This window comes from Branchiostoma floridae, chromosome 2, assembly GCF_000003815.2.
Source record: "Branchiostoma floridae strain S238N-H82 chromosome 2, Bfl_VNyyK, whole genome shotgun sequence".
In the NCBI taxonomy this organism is placed as follows: domain Eukaryota; kingdom Metazoa; phylum Chordata; class Leptocardii; order Amphioxiformes; family Branchiostomatidae; genus Branchiostoma; species Branchiostoma floridae.
This window is the reverse complement of record NC_049980.1, coordinates 6,288,161-6,304,735: the sequence shown is the minus strand read 5'-3', so window position 1 is coordinate 6,304,735 and position 16,575 is coordinate 6,288,161. Positions and strand designations below refer to the sequence as shown.

The following is a 16,575-nucleotide window of genomic DNA, read 5'->3' as shown; positions in this document are numbered from 1 at the left end:
ATCGCAAACAGTTAAACACTGTCCAAGAAGACCACATGGGGAATGATAAAATCTGGTCTATGTGGACAGGTGGTCACTATAGACAGGAAGTTTCATTCAAAGTGTCTAAAAACTTGCATGCATCAATGATAATTACAACTTTACCAATTGAAAGACAGAAGCATTTGACAACCATGTTAGTACAACATACATGTAGCACGTCAGCAGAATATATCCTCGTTAGCACATGCAAGGTTAAGTTTGCATATAAAAGGATGATATCTCATCTGTAGTTTCCAAGTTTTGTCAGTAAAGATACCATATGTAATGCACAAAATTCTGGTGCAATGAAGACCAAGCATCAGAGACTGCAATGAAGTTTATTGTAACGACATGCCTGATAACAAATTACAGTTCCAGGTCAAACAAAGGTTCAACAGTGTCCAGTTGTTGACTTTGTCACGAAATATTGATTGAGACAAGCAACTCAAGTGCTAGAAGAATTCATCCTCCTAACGCCCGGTCCCCAACGGCATTAGCCTATGGGGCCCTGCTATCTCATGCCCTATCAGTGGTTATTATGATTGTCGCCACAAACCAGCTGTCAACCAATCAGAGAATAGGCTTTTCTTGGGCTTTTTGTTGTCGCAAGCTGTCTCGCAAAGGCCGCTGGGAAGCTATCAGCCAATCATGTTACGTATTACATGGCTCCATCCTCCTACGCCCGGGCCCCCGATCCCCAACGGCTGACTGCCCATATAAGGGCAAGCTCATTAATATTTATAAGTAGGGCGGTCCCTAACTGGTCTGAGTGCACAAGATAGCAGAGGTAAACACAAGGCGTTTTGATACGACTGTGGTCCCTCTGCGTAGGAGAATGGAAGAATTACTTGGAGTCTAAATGTGTATGCATTATTACATTCCAAGCGTCCGAAACTGCCCGGACGGCGTCTACAAGCGTCCAATGGCGTCCGAGCGCGTTTCAGACGTTCTGGACGCGTTCATTGCCGTCCGAAACGGCCGCGGACACATCGTGAGCGTCCGTGCCGTTCTGTCAGTTTTTATGGTGAACGCCCGAACGGCTGAAAGACCTTCCATTGCCGTCGGAGACGGCCACTGATGGGGCTATAAAATACTTAGTCACCCGACGCCGGCAGACGGCTGCGTCTTTTCTTATGATCCCCACGGGAAACATGACGTTTTAACTTCTGCACATGCGCCAATTTCAGCGGGTGAATTCGAATTTCAGACCGTTGAACACTCCGGCGGTTGCAGGACTTATGTTCAGAAGGTGACTATTTCTGTGGATTTCATGTCCGTTTGTTAAATTTTGCGCACTTTTGGACCAAGGACTTCACGTCTAGACGTAGCAGCTGATGTTTGTACGACATTGTGCTGAGATTGGGTTTACGGCGATGACTGTATCCGTTATTTATACTAAAAAGAATGTACAAAAATTATTTGTCGTGCGCCGACAAGGGGGAAAAATTATACTACTTACTAGAAGCAGCAAACCTTGGACAGCAGAAATCACAGATGTGACAGACGTCAAAAGAAGCAGCGGTTCTTCCGTTAGCTGATTGTCGATACTTTGCAGGCGCCGGTAAGTGAATACTTCGCATTTTATTTTCATTTTTTGTACATTCATCTGTTGCAAAGTTTACAGACGACTTGTTGTTACGGGTGCCCTCCCCACATACGCGAAGAAATGATAAAATTTAGGATCTTGTTTTGATGCCACAAAATAAAAAGAATTATGAACACGTTGTAGAATACTTGTCAAAAATATCTGTTGTTTCTATTAAGAATGATAATGCTGTTAAAATGTAGATTTAGACAACAGATAATGAGATAGCACCTACCGATTTTGCCGGTGCCAATCAAAATCTTAGTCGGCTCTTCCAACTACTTGGGGTTAGGAACTTATGAAACGGAAGACTTTATTTCGCTACCTCGAAATTAAAAAAAAATGACTTATGAACTTTGTAGAAAATTTAACGTTATTTCACATTTATATATCCAGTCTTTAGCAAATACTGGTGCAATTAAAATTTACGATAGAAAATTTCAAACGTCCTGTATTTACCCTTGATGTTATGTGGGCTCGTCCATTCTGATGCAACGTGTCGGCACGGCGGCACAAAAAGCCGCGGACACGATTGAAGGCCGGATTGAATTTCGTACATGTAGCAAAGTTGATTAAACGCCGCGGAGTACGTGTAAACAATTTACGAAGAAATTTGTTCAAGTTGTGTTTGATTTTAGCTAAACCTGACGGCCCGGTGGTGGGTGGTCTTCTACAATTCACTGCCTGGCTGAATATTTGTTTGTTTGGTATGTGGGAACGCTTATCCCTAGAGGCCATAAAATCATAGCCGTGACCGGACGCCGTCAGAAACGGCGTCCGGACAGCCGTCTGCACACGTTCCAAATTAAATGCACCGGCCCGTTATGAGTTTCTACTGTACTGCCTGACTAACTAAAACTGTGTCTTGAAGAAAAAATATTTTGCTAGGAGTTTGGCCCAGATATTAACCTTTAATAATATAGCGATGACTGCCTCTTGGCCTTTCATTCCATTTTCTGTCGAATTTTACGATCTGTACCCCCCGTGGGAAGGCGTGGTGGAGGCTACCGCCCGTACCAGCGGCCTGGATTACGCCGTTTATGCCCGTCGCAATCGGCGTCCGATCCGTCCCAGCAGCCTGGATTACGTCATTTACGTCCGTCGCAATCGGCGTCTGGTCCGTCCGCAGAGACGTCTGTTCCCAGCGGGGGGCCCGCCCGACGGAGCGCGGGAGCGTCCGGCTGCCCGCTTTCAGACGCCGTCTCGGACGTCCCGAACGTCCGACCGGACGCGTCTAAAGTGCCAATCTAGACGCGTCCAAGCGTTTGTTATGCCGTTCGGACCGTCTTGGACGTTTCGTCGGGCGTTCAAAAGCCCGTCCCATGCCGTCCGCCGCCGTAACCGTCCAAAGCGTCCCAATAATTTAAGACGCCTTGGACGGTTGTCGCAAACGGCGTTTCGCCGTCTGAGACGCTTGAATTTTCACAGAGGTGTCAGACGTGCCATACAACATATAATTCTGTAAGGCTATGTAAGAGACTCACGTTTCTTTTTGGCTCCTGATCTGCTGCTTTCAGGCATGCAAAGAGGGAGTAGGTGTGGCCATGGGCACTGAGGTCAGGTCGATGACCTTTCTGACCTTCCACCTCCAACCTCCGACCTGTCAGCCCTTCTGACAGGACACTCCGCGACTCCGCTGACTTTGGTGACTTGTCGCTCAAGTTGATTGGTTCCATGCTGTCGTCATTCTTGCTGTCCTGGCTGGCTATTGGCTGCTTGCTGGCAGCTGTTTCTGTTACGCCCTTCCCTATTGGCTTGTTGGTTGGAGGAGTGGGACTCGCAGGCGTTCCACTGCTGTCATCTGATCCTGAATCTTCTGTTGGAAACAACAAATTTGTCGGGTAAGAAAACTTCACAAACCAATTCGAAATTCTTCAGGGTTTGACAACACATGCTCTGTGAGATACCTCATGGGTAATACGTCAAACAAAATACTTTTGGAAATGTATCAAATATGACCCAGGACAATAACTGTGTAGCAATCTGTATTTGTATCCTGTAAATGCATAGCTACAGTTGTACAACTGTTCACAAGATGAAGACTTTTGACCTTTGACCTATTACCCACAATGCATGTGCACTTAGAATCACGAACTGGCTTGTTTTAGGCAGCTTCAATCCAGGAGGTGGGGCTTATGATCGCAATCAAGATTTCCTGTCTTAATAGCAGCTCATCCACAGTTATATGAGTCATCCCTATGCAATGTGATGCTATCTGTGGTATTAAACGACTCCCTCCATTTTACCCCCCATTGCTTTTGTACATGTGGGATGGGTTCACCAAAGGGGCACCTTTTTACGATGTTGAATGGTGGCTCACAATAAACTACTGCAGGGAAGTTAAAAGTAGCATGCTGTGTTCCCTGAGATTCTACTGGACACTCAAACGGAAAGCTCTTCAGCACCATGGACATGCACAACAACAAAGGTTTTCACTCTCTTTGTGTCAGCCACCCTCACACTCAGGGTTGACAATCGCGGCAAAGCCTAACGACCCCTGACAACTCAGCCACAGAATTCGGTTATTATGGGCGTGGCTTCTAACCAACTGTCAGCCCATCGGAGAGCTCGGAAAGGCGCCATATAAGGCGACTCATTAATATTCAAGAGCAAGATAACAGTACCGGCATAACGTTTCACAGTACTTTCAGCGTCCAGACGTCTTTATCAGGTGCCTGAAATTTAACAGTTGTCGGTTCTGTGGGTATAAGTAACCACGGCATCAACGTTTACCGACCTAGCATATGAAAAAAAAAAATTACCGTCTCGCAAAGATAAACAGATCTTTGTGCATGCCGCGCCATACCATGCGTACGCTGTTTGTTCGAAACTTGCAATCCGGTTGCTGATTGGCCTGCGACAAATCAGGCAAGCTCATTAATATTCATAAGCAAGGCACCCCTAATACCCGAATTCTGTGGCTGAGTTGTCAGTGGTGATATCGTTAGGCTTTGCCGCAATTGTCAACCCTGAGTGTGAGGGTGGTGTCAGCAGATTGATGATGTCTCTTCCCTTTCCACGATTTTCAGTGTATAGGGGCAGTGACCATCTCCATTTCTATATCCCTTGGGCCACTACATAAGGAGGTTAGCTCACTGGCATTTCTGTGTGTTCAACTTCCAGAGTCTTTCTCAGAAATGCTTAACAGAGAAAGCATGTCTGTAAATTCTCAAGTCTTGTGTCCTTGTTTGAGCTACCTGCATGGCTGTAACAGTGTAAACAAGTGCCTGTTGTGCAACAAAAAGACCTCATGCGTGCCCAGGACTATTAAACCTGTAGTCATGATTTAGAATTACTTAACCCTACAGGATTGTGATTTAAGTGCAAACAAACCCAGATGAGTGCTTCACTGGCATCCAAACAACATGGTGTATAGAAGACCAAACCACGAACATTGCACAATTGAAATTACATTTTGCCACACTAAATGATCTGTGCCATGTCGATATGCTTTGACATGATTCACTGAAATTCTGTCATGAAGGCTTCTGTTATGATCGACACAAATGCACTGTAAGCCGCAGGGCCCTGAGAGCATTGAGGAGTTTGGAAATGCTTTACGGGGAGGTACATGTACATGTAGTTCTGAAATATTTATTGCACGAAATATATTCTTGTAGCGCTGACAGCTTTAGGGTCATTTTGTGGCCAGTTGTCTCCTTTCCAGCACTCCTGGGATGTGAATATGTGTCTCATCACCAGGAAATTGTGCTAATCACCACAGTGATTGATAACTGTCTCTCCCAACCTGTCCTTCCCTACATTAATCAATGGTTTAACCCACATGTGGGCTCAATGTGATTGTTTACATTTCTCTCTATACCTTTTAATACTACTGTTATTGTGAAATATGTGTAACATCAACTGTCATAATTACACTTTGTGCCATAATACTGCAACATCAAATACATTGTTGTAGAGGCCCTCTTAAGATTGTCCTGAACACCTAACGCTACAATGTACTTGATCACCTTTATCCGTGGGGTAACCTAGATTCGTTGTTTTAAAAAGCTGGGTATTTGGAGATTTCAGGTCAGCAACGTGGGTTTCAAATGTCAACATATTCAAGATATTGCAATGTGAAACTACCTTCCGTCAACTTAACGATCCCGAGATACCCTATTTTATACACAACGGATATAGGTTACCCTACGGATAATGGTGAACTCAGTAAGCGTTAAATATCTAAATTGTACATGTATATAAAACCCAGCATTACTGATACTGCATTGTCACATTCTGTTCAAATCACTTTAAATTGTTTTTTTTTTTCTCATCACGTGCACATGGTGGTATTATGCATCTGGGGGTATTATGTGAGTTGATGTTACAACAACTGCTTCATGAATTAATGAATTAAACATCCTTTAAATGACTGTGTTAAACTACAGGCTTTATTGTTGCTATGGAAGTATCATTTGCTTGGCAACAGTTGCCATAGAAATATGCTAGGGACTTGCAAGGGTCAGAAAATTAACACTCTCCTACTGCTTGTGACCAGTTCGCTAAGTTTGACATTCTTTGGACTAAGTAACTTGGGACTTGTCTAAATTGCATAAAAAGTCTTAGAACCATGATGCCCCACCTGGACCATAGAACACATTACCAGGGCCTAAAGTAGATCTGGAGATATCAAGCTCTTGAATGTATATTCTATGATACAGGATATGTTTCTCATTTTCAAGGCCTTTTCTGTGAATCTCCCCTTGGAATATCAAAGGTTAACCATTTTCACTTTTACATGTACACAAAACATATTGCCGCAACAGCCATTTTGTAGGGTGAATTGCATTGGCAACATACGGTCATGTAATCAACACCCTGTGGCAATGTGCAACAAAAACGGCCTTTTATCTGCGTGATTAACTACCAAATTCACCCAAGGTATTCTCTGCAAACAATATAGTCTCACATTAAGGCTAACTCCTGTCCCCTCAAATGCTGAGCTAATGCCTGTAAGTAGGCTATTTATGTCTGGCTGCAGGAACAGGTTCATAAATTTTCCTTTAGTGGTGTCACTCTGAGAAGGCTGTTGATTTCCAGGGCTGTCTCTAGTCTTCGTCCAAGGACAGAAATTAAAATTTTCTTGTTGGAATGAACAAAAATTTCACCTTGTCCCCCAAACAAAATCTCTGTGGCATGAAGATGTTGAAGATATATTTTCTTAAGCTTAAATTGACAGCTTCAAAAATGAAGATCAACAGCGTCAGTGCCAAAATAATGCCTGGTTTGACGAGGAAAATTTTAAAGCTAGAGACAGCTCTGATATGAATATACAAATGTAACGTTAGTTCACCTTTATCCGTAGGGTAACCTATATCCGTTGTATATAAAAAACAGGGTATTTGGAGATCGTTAAGTCGTTGGGATGTAGTTTCACATTGCAATATCTTGAAAATGTTAACATTTGAAACCCTCGTGGTTGACCGGAAATCTCTAAATACCCATATTTTTTAAAAACAACGAATCTAGGTTACCCCACGGATTAAGGTGAACTAGCGTTACACATGTATGAAACAATTATTTTAAGGGCTGCCCCAAATGAATGGAGACATAATTTTTCCATAGAAAATTAATGTTTTACTGTGTGGTGCACATACCTTTTGTATACCCTAAGCTTTAGTTGCATTATAGAATATGACTTTTGCATTTGTTGCAGGTGTTTGCACCAAGTTGTATTTAACATAAGGAGATTTGAAATTCAAAATTCCCTTTGTATGTGGATGGAACTGTAATCATTCTATTCCAACACATTGCAAATACGAGGGGCGTTCAAGAAGTAATGCCCCTGGCCCATTTCCCAAAGGAGGAGATTAATGAAACTTGGTGCAGTTATTAGTCTTTCTCTTCATAGGAATCACCCAGAGTTATGCATTTCTACCATCGTTTGATGCAGCTCTGGACACCGTTTTTGTAGGACACCCCAGGTTGGTCCTCCAACAGATGCCTCATCAATGGCAGAAGAGGGACGACCAGGTCTGGGAGCTGTTTCCACAGACTTCCGGCCATGTTTGAATTCACAATGCCAGCGTTTTACAAGGTCATATGATGGAGAATCATCACCATAAGTTTCTTTTATTTCATCAAAAGTCTCATTTGGTATGCGTCCTTTCAAATACAAAAACCGGATCACTGCGCGACACTCAACTGGCTCCATTTCACACCGTGTCCATTTCACACCTGACTCAGTTCAAACACCTTTAAATCAAAAACCAAAATTAGTTCAGAGCTGTTTTTTGCAACATAACCCATAGAGATATGAATCATTACATATGCAAAATTTCATCTAGATCAGACAACTGGAAGTGGGTCAGGGACATTACTTCTTGAACACCCCTCGTAAAAGCTCTCCAGAGACTTCAACCCAGACAGGCTCTACGTTTTGCAAATGAATGATGTCGTACCGTGCCATCCGACACAAACCATTCGTCTTCTCCTCAGGTATTATATATATACAGCTTCTGAATCCCATGCATAACCGTAGGGCCCTCCCCGCTCATCAGGGGCCATTTGTTTCGCTGATCCCGGCATGTTTTACAGGATGTTCATAGGTCGATAGTGTGTCACTCCACTAGGGGTCAGGTAGAGGACACGCGCACTTTACCTTACCTTAGGCCTAGGGAAGCAATGGCCTGTTTCCGGTTACTGTAAATGCATTTAAGTTTGCGGGGATCTAATTTTGCGGTAGCGGGTATACAAGGACTGTTTGCGGTGGTTTTAAGTTTAGGGTAGCACCATGCACTGTAGTCTGCCATGGAAATAATGTTTGTGGTGGTTGTTAAGTTTGCGGTGAAGCTGGCACTGCAAAAACTGCAAACATTAAACCACCGCGAACATTTCTGCATTTACAGTACTTAACTGACCCTAGCGCAAGGCACAGACAGCCTAGCATTTCTTTTGGGGTCAACCGAAGGAAAGAGATATAGAATTTTTGACCAGTGCTATCTTATAACGTGATAAAAACAGAATCATCTTTCAACATGTCTTTCTGTCATTTCATTTGCAATAGAGTGCTTGTACATGTACAATTGAAATGTTGGGAAATCATCATACCAACGTTTAGATGCATTTCAGTTTTACATTTGGGTTAAAGTGTGTTGGCTCACCTTGGATTAAATCTATAGGACAGAAAGTTGATTCCTTACATACCTTTCTTTCTCTTTATTCATTAAAATCAACCTTACAGAGATTAATTCTAAGCAGAAGCATCTCTGAATGCCGTTGATCTTTACAATGTGACTCAGAGGAAATACTTACAACGACTAGACAACATGTACAGTACGCATGACATACACAGTACATAGACAAATAAAACACTTAGGCACCAGTCATTGATTTGTTGTACAGTCTGATTGTATGGTGTAGGAATGAGTTGCGCAGTCTGGAGGTCCTTGCTTTTGGGACCGAGATACTACATGAGCTTCGAAGTGACCTCCCAGTGACCTCTGACCTGACCGGAGGGACCATGTCATGTAGCGGGTGATCCGGGTTCATCATTTGCTTGAGTAGCTTAATTGCAGCGAGTTCACGTCTCTCCTTGAGTGTGGGCAAGTTTTTTTTCAGGACTACAATCGGGAACAGAGCAATAATTTTTGCTTAAGGCCTTAGAAGGCCTTTTGACATGTGTAATGCAGTGATAAATTATGACAATGGTGTTTTTCCCCTGTGGGATAGGGATTTGCCTACTTAGACTATTCTAAGGAAATATTGGTGTAATATTCAAATTAATGTGGCCGTTATTATATTTTATACATGATGTCAGGAATTATGTCACATGCAACAATTTGAACTGGTGACTGGGGACATCTCAGCTATCTTTTGATATAATGAAGTCTGTGCTATAAGCATTATTAAACATAAATAAAACTGAGGCTATTGACAGGATGTTCCTGCTGTCAATAAGGATTTATTTGCACTATTGACAGGATGTTCCTCAACATTCCTTAGTTACAGCCTTTGATGATCTTGTGCATAAAACCTCATGATCCTGTCAATCCTAACCCATACCTAATCCTTATTTAACGTTAACTCAAAAGCCATGTTTATTTCATTATATGGATGACATCCTCTGGAAACCGATAAAATTCTAAGTGGTCAGGAAGATTCAACAAATGACTGAACACATAGGGTCTTATATTACATGTTACCAAACAATGCTCAATTATATTCTACGAATATTTTTGGGCTTTCATATCTTTCTTCTTTGATTTTGGATTTGACATTCTACCACATTATAGTTTACAATTTCCAACACTTCTAGTAATCTACAGCATATACGAGATCTATAGATGCAGAATGCAGTGACTGATGATATCTACTCATTATGCAGCTGCTTAGTACATGTAATTTTACAGTATGTTAAAACTATTTTTTCTGGGAACTGGAGAAAAATTGATGCCTCCACAGATAAGTATGATCAAATCAACAACTCCTGATGTTCCTGTCTATAGCTGTGCCGTATCTGAAATGCAGCTCTTGTCCCTGCAAGACTTAGTGCGCCAGTAGACGAGAGGGTGGAGAAGGAATTGCACACCCCTCCTTCACAAAAACCCCTCCTTAAAAAAAAAAGTCATGTGTAGGTCAGGCAAACAGGCTGCCAAACCCACCGGCAAGTGCCTGTTTGCCTCCTCATCTGTCGTAAAATCGACTGGAGAATCCGAAACTGAAATGCACTCACCATTTTCTGACTTGCCCTCCTTGGCGGGGACGCCGTTGGGCTGCTGGGATGTCTTGTCTGCCTCCTGTTCGTTAGGAGAGGTGACATCCAGGTCCCCTGAGCCGGCGTTGCTGTCACTGTTGTCTGTGTCTGCGCTGGAGACCGACGTTGCATCCTGGGGGTGGGCAGGGTGAACAGTGGTGAATGCCAAGTATCAACAGGTACAGTTAACGCTAGTTAACTTTAATTCATGGGATAACCTATATCCGTTGTTTTCAAGAACACGGTATTTAGGGAGCGACCGACGGTGGTTTTAAACTGCAATATTTTGAAAATGCATTTACATTGCAATTTAGAGCAACAGTCCGTCAACTTATTATCCCTATATACTCTTTTTTTTTAAACAACGGATATAGGTTACCCCACGGATAAAGGTGAAGTTGAGTTGTATATAAGCCAAGAAAGTGTACATGAGAAAGACTCATGTCTTGCTACTGGTAGCATGCCGTGTACCCTGAGATTTTACCAGACACACTGAAAACCCTTCAGCACCAAGGACATACACAACAGTTTTCACTGTCTTTGGGTAGGGTAGATTGACATCTCTTCCCTTTCCACAACTTCCAGTGTGTAGGTGCAGTGCCCATCTCCATTTCTATGGCCCTTGAGCCACGCAGGCCACTACAGTAGGAGGTTAATGTCATTATCAACAGGTACAGGTATATATCGTCCAAGAGAGTGTATGTGAAAAAGACTCAAGTTAAGGCCAGTTTACATTTCTGCATATATGCATGTCCATATGAGTTCAGTAGTGACTTTTTCTAGTAAGGTAAAGCTCTTGGGTAAAGTTTGCAGCCAAAAAGTCACTTTTTTTGGTTCAAAGACCTGGCTACACAATGAAGGATTAAAGTTCAAAACAACTTGCTTCCCCACAAACTTTACCTAAACCCCAAAAAATTGTAATGCGCAACTTTTTTGGACTTGAGTTATAAGCACAAATGTGAACTGGCCCTAAAATCTATACATTTTAAGAGAATATCAAAATTGTAAACTGTGGTAGGAAGATAATGTGGATTCATGGGCTTGAAATAACGTCAAAATTATGCAAAACTGGAAATTCTGCTGCAGTACCAAAGTCACACATCAGGGGACTAAAACTTGACCATTGTCTTTCTAAGATTTACCCACCAAACGCCAAATATCATTACAATCCATCCAACCATTCTTGATTTATGCTGAGTACAAATATCTTAAAACACAAACAACAAAACAAGCAAACAACAATGCAAGCAGACAGACACACCAAAAACAATACCTCCATTTTTCATGGAGGTAATTAGCAAGTTACACAGGATGCGACAGGTGTCCCTAAGGCCTGTAGTTCCTCCTTCTGTCACATTATAACAAACGACCTGTCATAGAAAAGGGTTTAAAACATGGGTTAATTGGCCATAACAACTGCCTTAGTCAGCGGTGCAGAATGGACGGACCTAAGGGGCCTTTGAGCTGGCAAAAACGATCTCCATGAATAAGAACCTCAGGTCCATGTGCTTGAAATCGCCAATCAGCGCTCGCCTTAGAAATAAACGCCATCGCTCAGAGAGGGTATGCAAATGAGGCTAGTTCTACGGCCGATTTTTTTCAAGCCCGAAAAAGTAATAAAAAGCAGATTTCCTTATGCATTTTACCATTTTTTTCGTATGTTGCCAATGATTTTTTCCTTCTCATTCGCATCTTCACAGACATTTTACATTTTTTTTTTAAGTTTAGAGCAAATTCAGAAGAGGAATAGCGCGGTGCTTACAAAGCACAGTACAGCAAAGCTCCCTTTCTACTAGCGACGTACAGCGACCGAAATTGGATTTGAAACACGTTACACCCCTTGTGACTTCATAATTAGAACATCATGCATGCTGCAAAACACACAAAACGCAAAAAAAGCTCTTTATATCTATGAAATTTTTTCAGAAATCTGTCAAATCTTTGGTCTTTCGGTAGTCTCGTACTGGTTGCAATCTCTCGCGGAAATTGAACCAATTTTAGTACATGTAACGGATGGTCCCATAACTTCGGCCTACCCGCAACTTTGGACGAATTTTAGTGTCTCTTTATGCAGATGTGAGCCGTGTTTGTTTTCATCAACAGTGCTGAATAAGATTCGTAATGACTCCAAGTTAATGCACAGAACTATCGTCTGGATGACGCCCAAAACGTCAAAAAAGACAATGTCCAGATAACGTTCGTCTGTCCCCGATGCGAACCCATGGTTTTCCTCAACTCCCCGTGGGAACGAACACAGCCCATAGCCGACAATCCGCGTTCATCCAGACGGTAAACCCACCCATGGGACCCCGCACGCCCCCTGTACATTACCGCTACAGGGGTGGGATTACGGCGCGTAATACCGGTAACCTGCCACGGTTCACGCAGTGCCAGTCGTGTGCGTGTTGCCTATCGCCTCCCGTTTGCACTGGTACAAGGTTAAAAAAAGTCACTGAAATCCGTTAAAACGTAATCACAAGAATATGTAGCAGTATTTTTGCGGTATTTTGAGCGTATTTTGATTTTGTACGTTTATTTGGAGGTGTGCGCTTGTTAATACACCGGTAACCTTCAACGGTTCACGCAGTGCCAGTCGCGTGCGTATTGTCTATCGCCTCCCGTTTACACTGGTAGAAGGTTAGAAAAGTCACTGAAATTCGTTAAAACGTAATCACAAGAAGATGTAGCAGTGCTTTTGCGGTGTTCTGAGCATATTTGGCGTTTTTTTTTACGTAATTCTTGAGGTGTGCGCTTGTTAATACCGGTAACCTTCAACGGTTCACGCAGTGCCGGTCGCGTGCGCATTGTCTATCGCCTCACGTTTGCACTGCTGGTACAAGGTTAGAAAAGTCACTGAAATCTGTTAAAACGTAATTACAAGAAGATGTAGCAGTATTTTTTGCAGTTTTTTGAGCGTATTTGGATGTGTTTTTGTACGTTTATCTGGAGGTGTGGTTCACCCAGAGTCAGTCGCGTGCGTACTGTCTACCACCACCTCCCGTTTGCTCTGGTACAAGGTTAGAAAAGTCACAGGACTGAAATCCGTTAAAAAGATCTAGCAGTATTTTTGCGGTGTTTTGAGCGTATTTGGCGGTGGTTCTTTTTTTTTTGGTGCGTAATTCTGGAGGTATGCGCTTGCTATAGATACTCGACTTGCGATTTTAGCTATATTAGCTAGAGTCCACCAGACTGACTACGGTGGCTGTTATACATGTTGGGATAATAATTTGTTAGGGGAGTTTTATATTTGCTAGGGGAGTTTTATAATTTATTTGCTACCACAGGAGATATAGTACCGAAGAGGGAACATCTACCTTAGCTTGGACTGACTTCCCTGGCCAATTTCCTGATTTTCTGCCGAATTCTACTAATGTTATACCCGTAACCCCGTAGGATAGGAAGGCCTGTTGGAGGCCAAGATTCTCTAATGTCAGGCCAGAGGGAGCTAGATGCCGCCGCCTAGAAAGAAACTACTTGGAGCCAACGGTACCCCACGGGTAGCTAATTCATTCTAAGTGGTCCTGGCGAATTTATCTATAGTCCGGTAACCTTTTGCACGGGGTGCGTGACATTTTGGACCACGTCAGCTGCAGTGTTGTTTACCGCGGAGTGGGATCATCTGACGGTTGCGCGGCCGGCGGGGTCAATGCCCTCCTGGGTAGGCTCTGTTAATGCTCATACTCCCAAACCGGGGCCCGGCCGGGATACTGTAAATGCATTTAAGTTCGCGGGGATTTAATTTCGCGGTAGCGGGAAAAAGGACTTGTCAAGGTGGTTTTAAGTTCGCTGTAGCACTATGCACTGCAGTCTTTTACTGCTATGGAAAAATGTTCGCGGTGGTTTTAAATTCGCGGTAAAGCGGCCGCCGCGAAGACCGCGAACATTAAACCACCGCGAAAGTTTCTGCATTTACAGTATTTACAGAAACGAGAACTTAAAGTGTTTGTCAATGAATATGTACACATTTTGCTGATGTGACTATTTATCTTTTATACTTTCTGTGTGCTTTGTTGTCATATTATACGTTTAGTTCTCGAAAAATGCCCGACCGGGCACCGGTTTGGAAATTTGACAGTAGCATGAACGGGCTGAGGTTTCTACTTTTGTGGGCGTGGCCTCTGACACGCTATCAGCCAATCAGAGAATCGGGTTTGACTATAGTCAAAGAAAGCGCGTGGGCGATAAGGAACGATGATTCGTCGTCCACGATTCGTCATCCTGATTATACCGATGAGGGCAATTAAAATAATAAATCAAATTTCAAAATGATTCATGTCCTTGCGGATGGGCTATATATATATATATATATAGTCACGTCGATGAACGTTAGACATCCAGGTAATAAGATACGCCTAAAAGCAACTGGATATGATTTTGGAAACAGTCAGGTGTTTCAGATGGCATTCACCATCTTTCGCCAGTGACAATGCAGTGATCTGGGAGAAACTGGTCTTAATTGAACTATATGTAGTCATCTGAAAGTAAGTTGAGGAAGACTCCTAGTAATATAGTGAGAGAGAAAATGCGGTCTAAGCTTCGAGTACGGCAATCTTTATTGGGTAAGACCCCGGAATCAATGTTCGTCACGTGTTATGACTGGTGTACTTGACCCGCAGCCTATAGTAAGAGTGGAGATCCTCGCGCGTCTGGAAGTGCGTCAGCGATTGCATCTGCAAGAGAAATCTGCCACGAGTGTATACCTCACGTGTCACGGGCGCCAACACGACTCTTCGAAATCAGCGCTTCAAATACATTGAAAACCCGTCTTTTAAAGTCTCAAAGTCTTGTTTTTCTTTTACATTTTGACCCATGTATGGAGACATTTTTTTTGTTAGAGGAAAGAAAAATCGGTCTAAGCTTTCCCATTTTGGCTAAAATTGGTTAAAAGTACAGGAGCCAATTCCTATAAGGGGCATAGAAGTGTGATTTTGTTCAACCCATCTTACAGAAAAGGTTTGATCAAGGACAGATGTGAGTTGTTGGGTCTTGCGTGCGGATGGCTACAGGAGAAAACTAGTCGGGACCAAATAGAGGGTCTATTTACTTCTGTAACTTGTTCCACCAGAACCCCTGCGCTGCTATCAATATTCATCAAGTAGACCCTTTTGAATTTTAAGAGAGGAAAAGTCTTGACAACGAACTTTTGGTAAGTGCTTTTACGAGGTCTTGTTTCAGTGATTTTAGGACAGTAATGAGAAATGCACTTTTTCACCATTTTTCCACTTTCACAACTCAACAGTTTTCCAAACTCTTAATCAAGCATTTCAAAGCCCTAAAAGGTACTTTAAAACGCTTTCCAAACTCCTACCCACGGAACGGATGGGTCCATTGAAAAAAATGCTTCAAGGAATAAAACGTTTACACAGTGGTATAGTGAAGACAGTGTACTACAGTGTATCCAATGTACCGGATTTATGCATTGTTTGTTATGCAATGGCACTCGAAGGTTGAGAAAAACCCATTTACCAAAATGTCTCTTTGTATAAAACTTTTCAGTACAGGGTAGATTAGGAGAAGATCGTTGGGATATTGAAAAATGGCATAGAAAGTTGCAAAGTACACGCAATTTCATGGAAGAACTGTCAAGCGAACTGTCTATCAACAAAAAAATGTCATTCTTGAGAACACACATTGGCCAATCAACGATAAGTATTACACAGGACTTCATAGGTAGCCCGAAAGAAGCCTGATTTTTTAAGTAAATAAAATAGTTTTACATACAAATTACCCCAATAGTCGGTCTTTAAAAACTCATTTTGCAGCACCAATTTCAATATGTTGATCCAATAGCCCCGTCCACCTCCCTCAAAACATAGAAAAGCAAAGTAAAAGCCCGAAAGTTCTCTCATTGGCCAGTCACATAATTGCCGTTCTCTCATTGGTTACACTGCTAATTGTGATGGACAGTCAGATTCGGTCTATCCAGGTGGCACCAACAGCTGCAGACGGTTCAAATCGAATTGTTGAGTAAGTGTCTGGGCTACGGGCATCTCAATGGGAGGACCGCCGAACTAGTCTCTTTGAGTCTGGAAACTTCAAACATGGCTAATCTTCAACGTGACTTCTCTCGGCCACGCAAAACTTAACCCTCGTTAGGTTTACTTTCAAATCTGTTCGTATCTTGGATATCTGCCTGGAGCAAGAAAGAAAAACACACTATGATATCATTCTAGTTGATAACCTGACTTACTTGAAGGCCGTGTATATGTTAAGTTGAGTTTTACGACAAGAATTGCCTTTTGAGACAGACACAACAATGCACTGTTATGCT

The 16,575-nt window shown here is 42.6% G+C and overlaps 1 protein-coding gene across 3 annotated transcripts in view; it reads right to left on the bottom strand.

The window, feature by feature from the left end:
- Positions 1–16,575, bottom strand: part of LOC118410195 (nucleolar protein 4-like) — a 75,729-nt gene that overhangs the window by 8,196 nt on the left and 50,958 nt on the right. For 2 of the 3 annotated variants that reach the window (XM_035811742.1, XM_035811744.1), the window contains exons 4-5: positions 10,284–10,437; positions 3,091–3,422 (exon numbers count right to left, since the gene is read on the bottom strand). In XM_035811742.1, coding sequence (XP_035667635.1) covers positions 3,091–3,422; positions 10,284–10,437 — 486 coding nt within the window. The remainder of the gene's footprint in view (positions 1–3,090; positions 3,423–10,283; positions 10,438–16,575) is intronic. The other variant, XM_035811743.1, reaches the window with a different exon arrangement.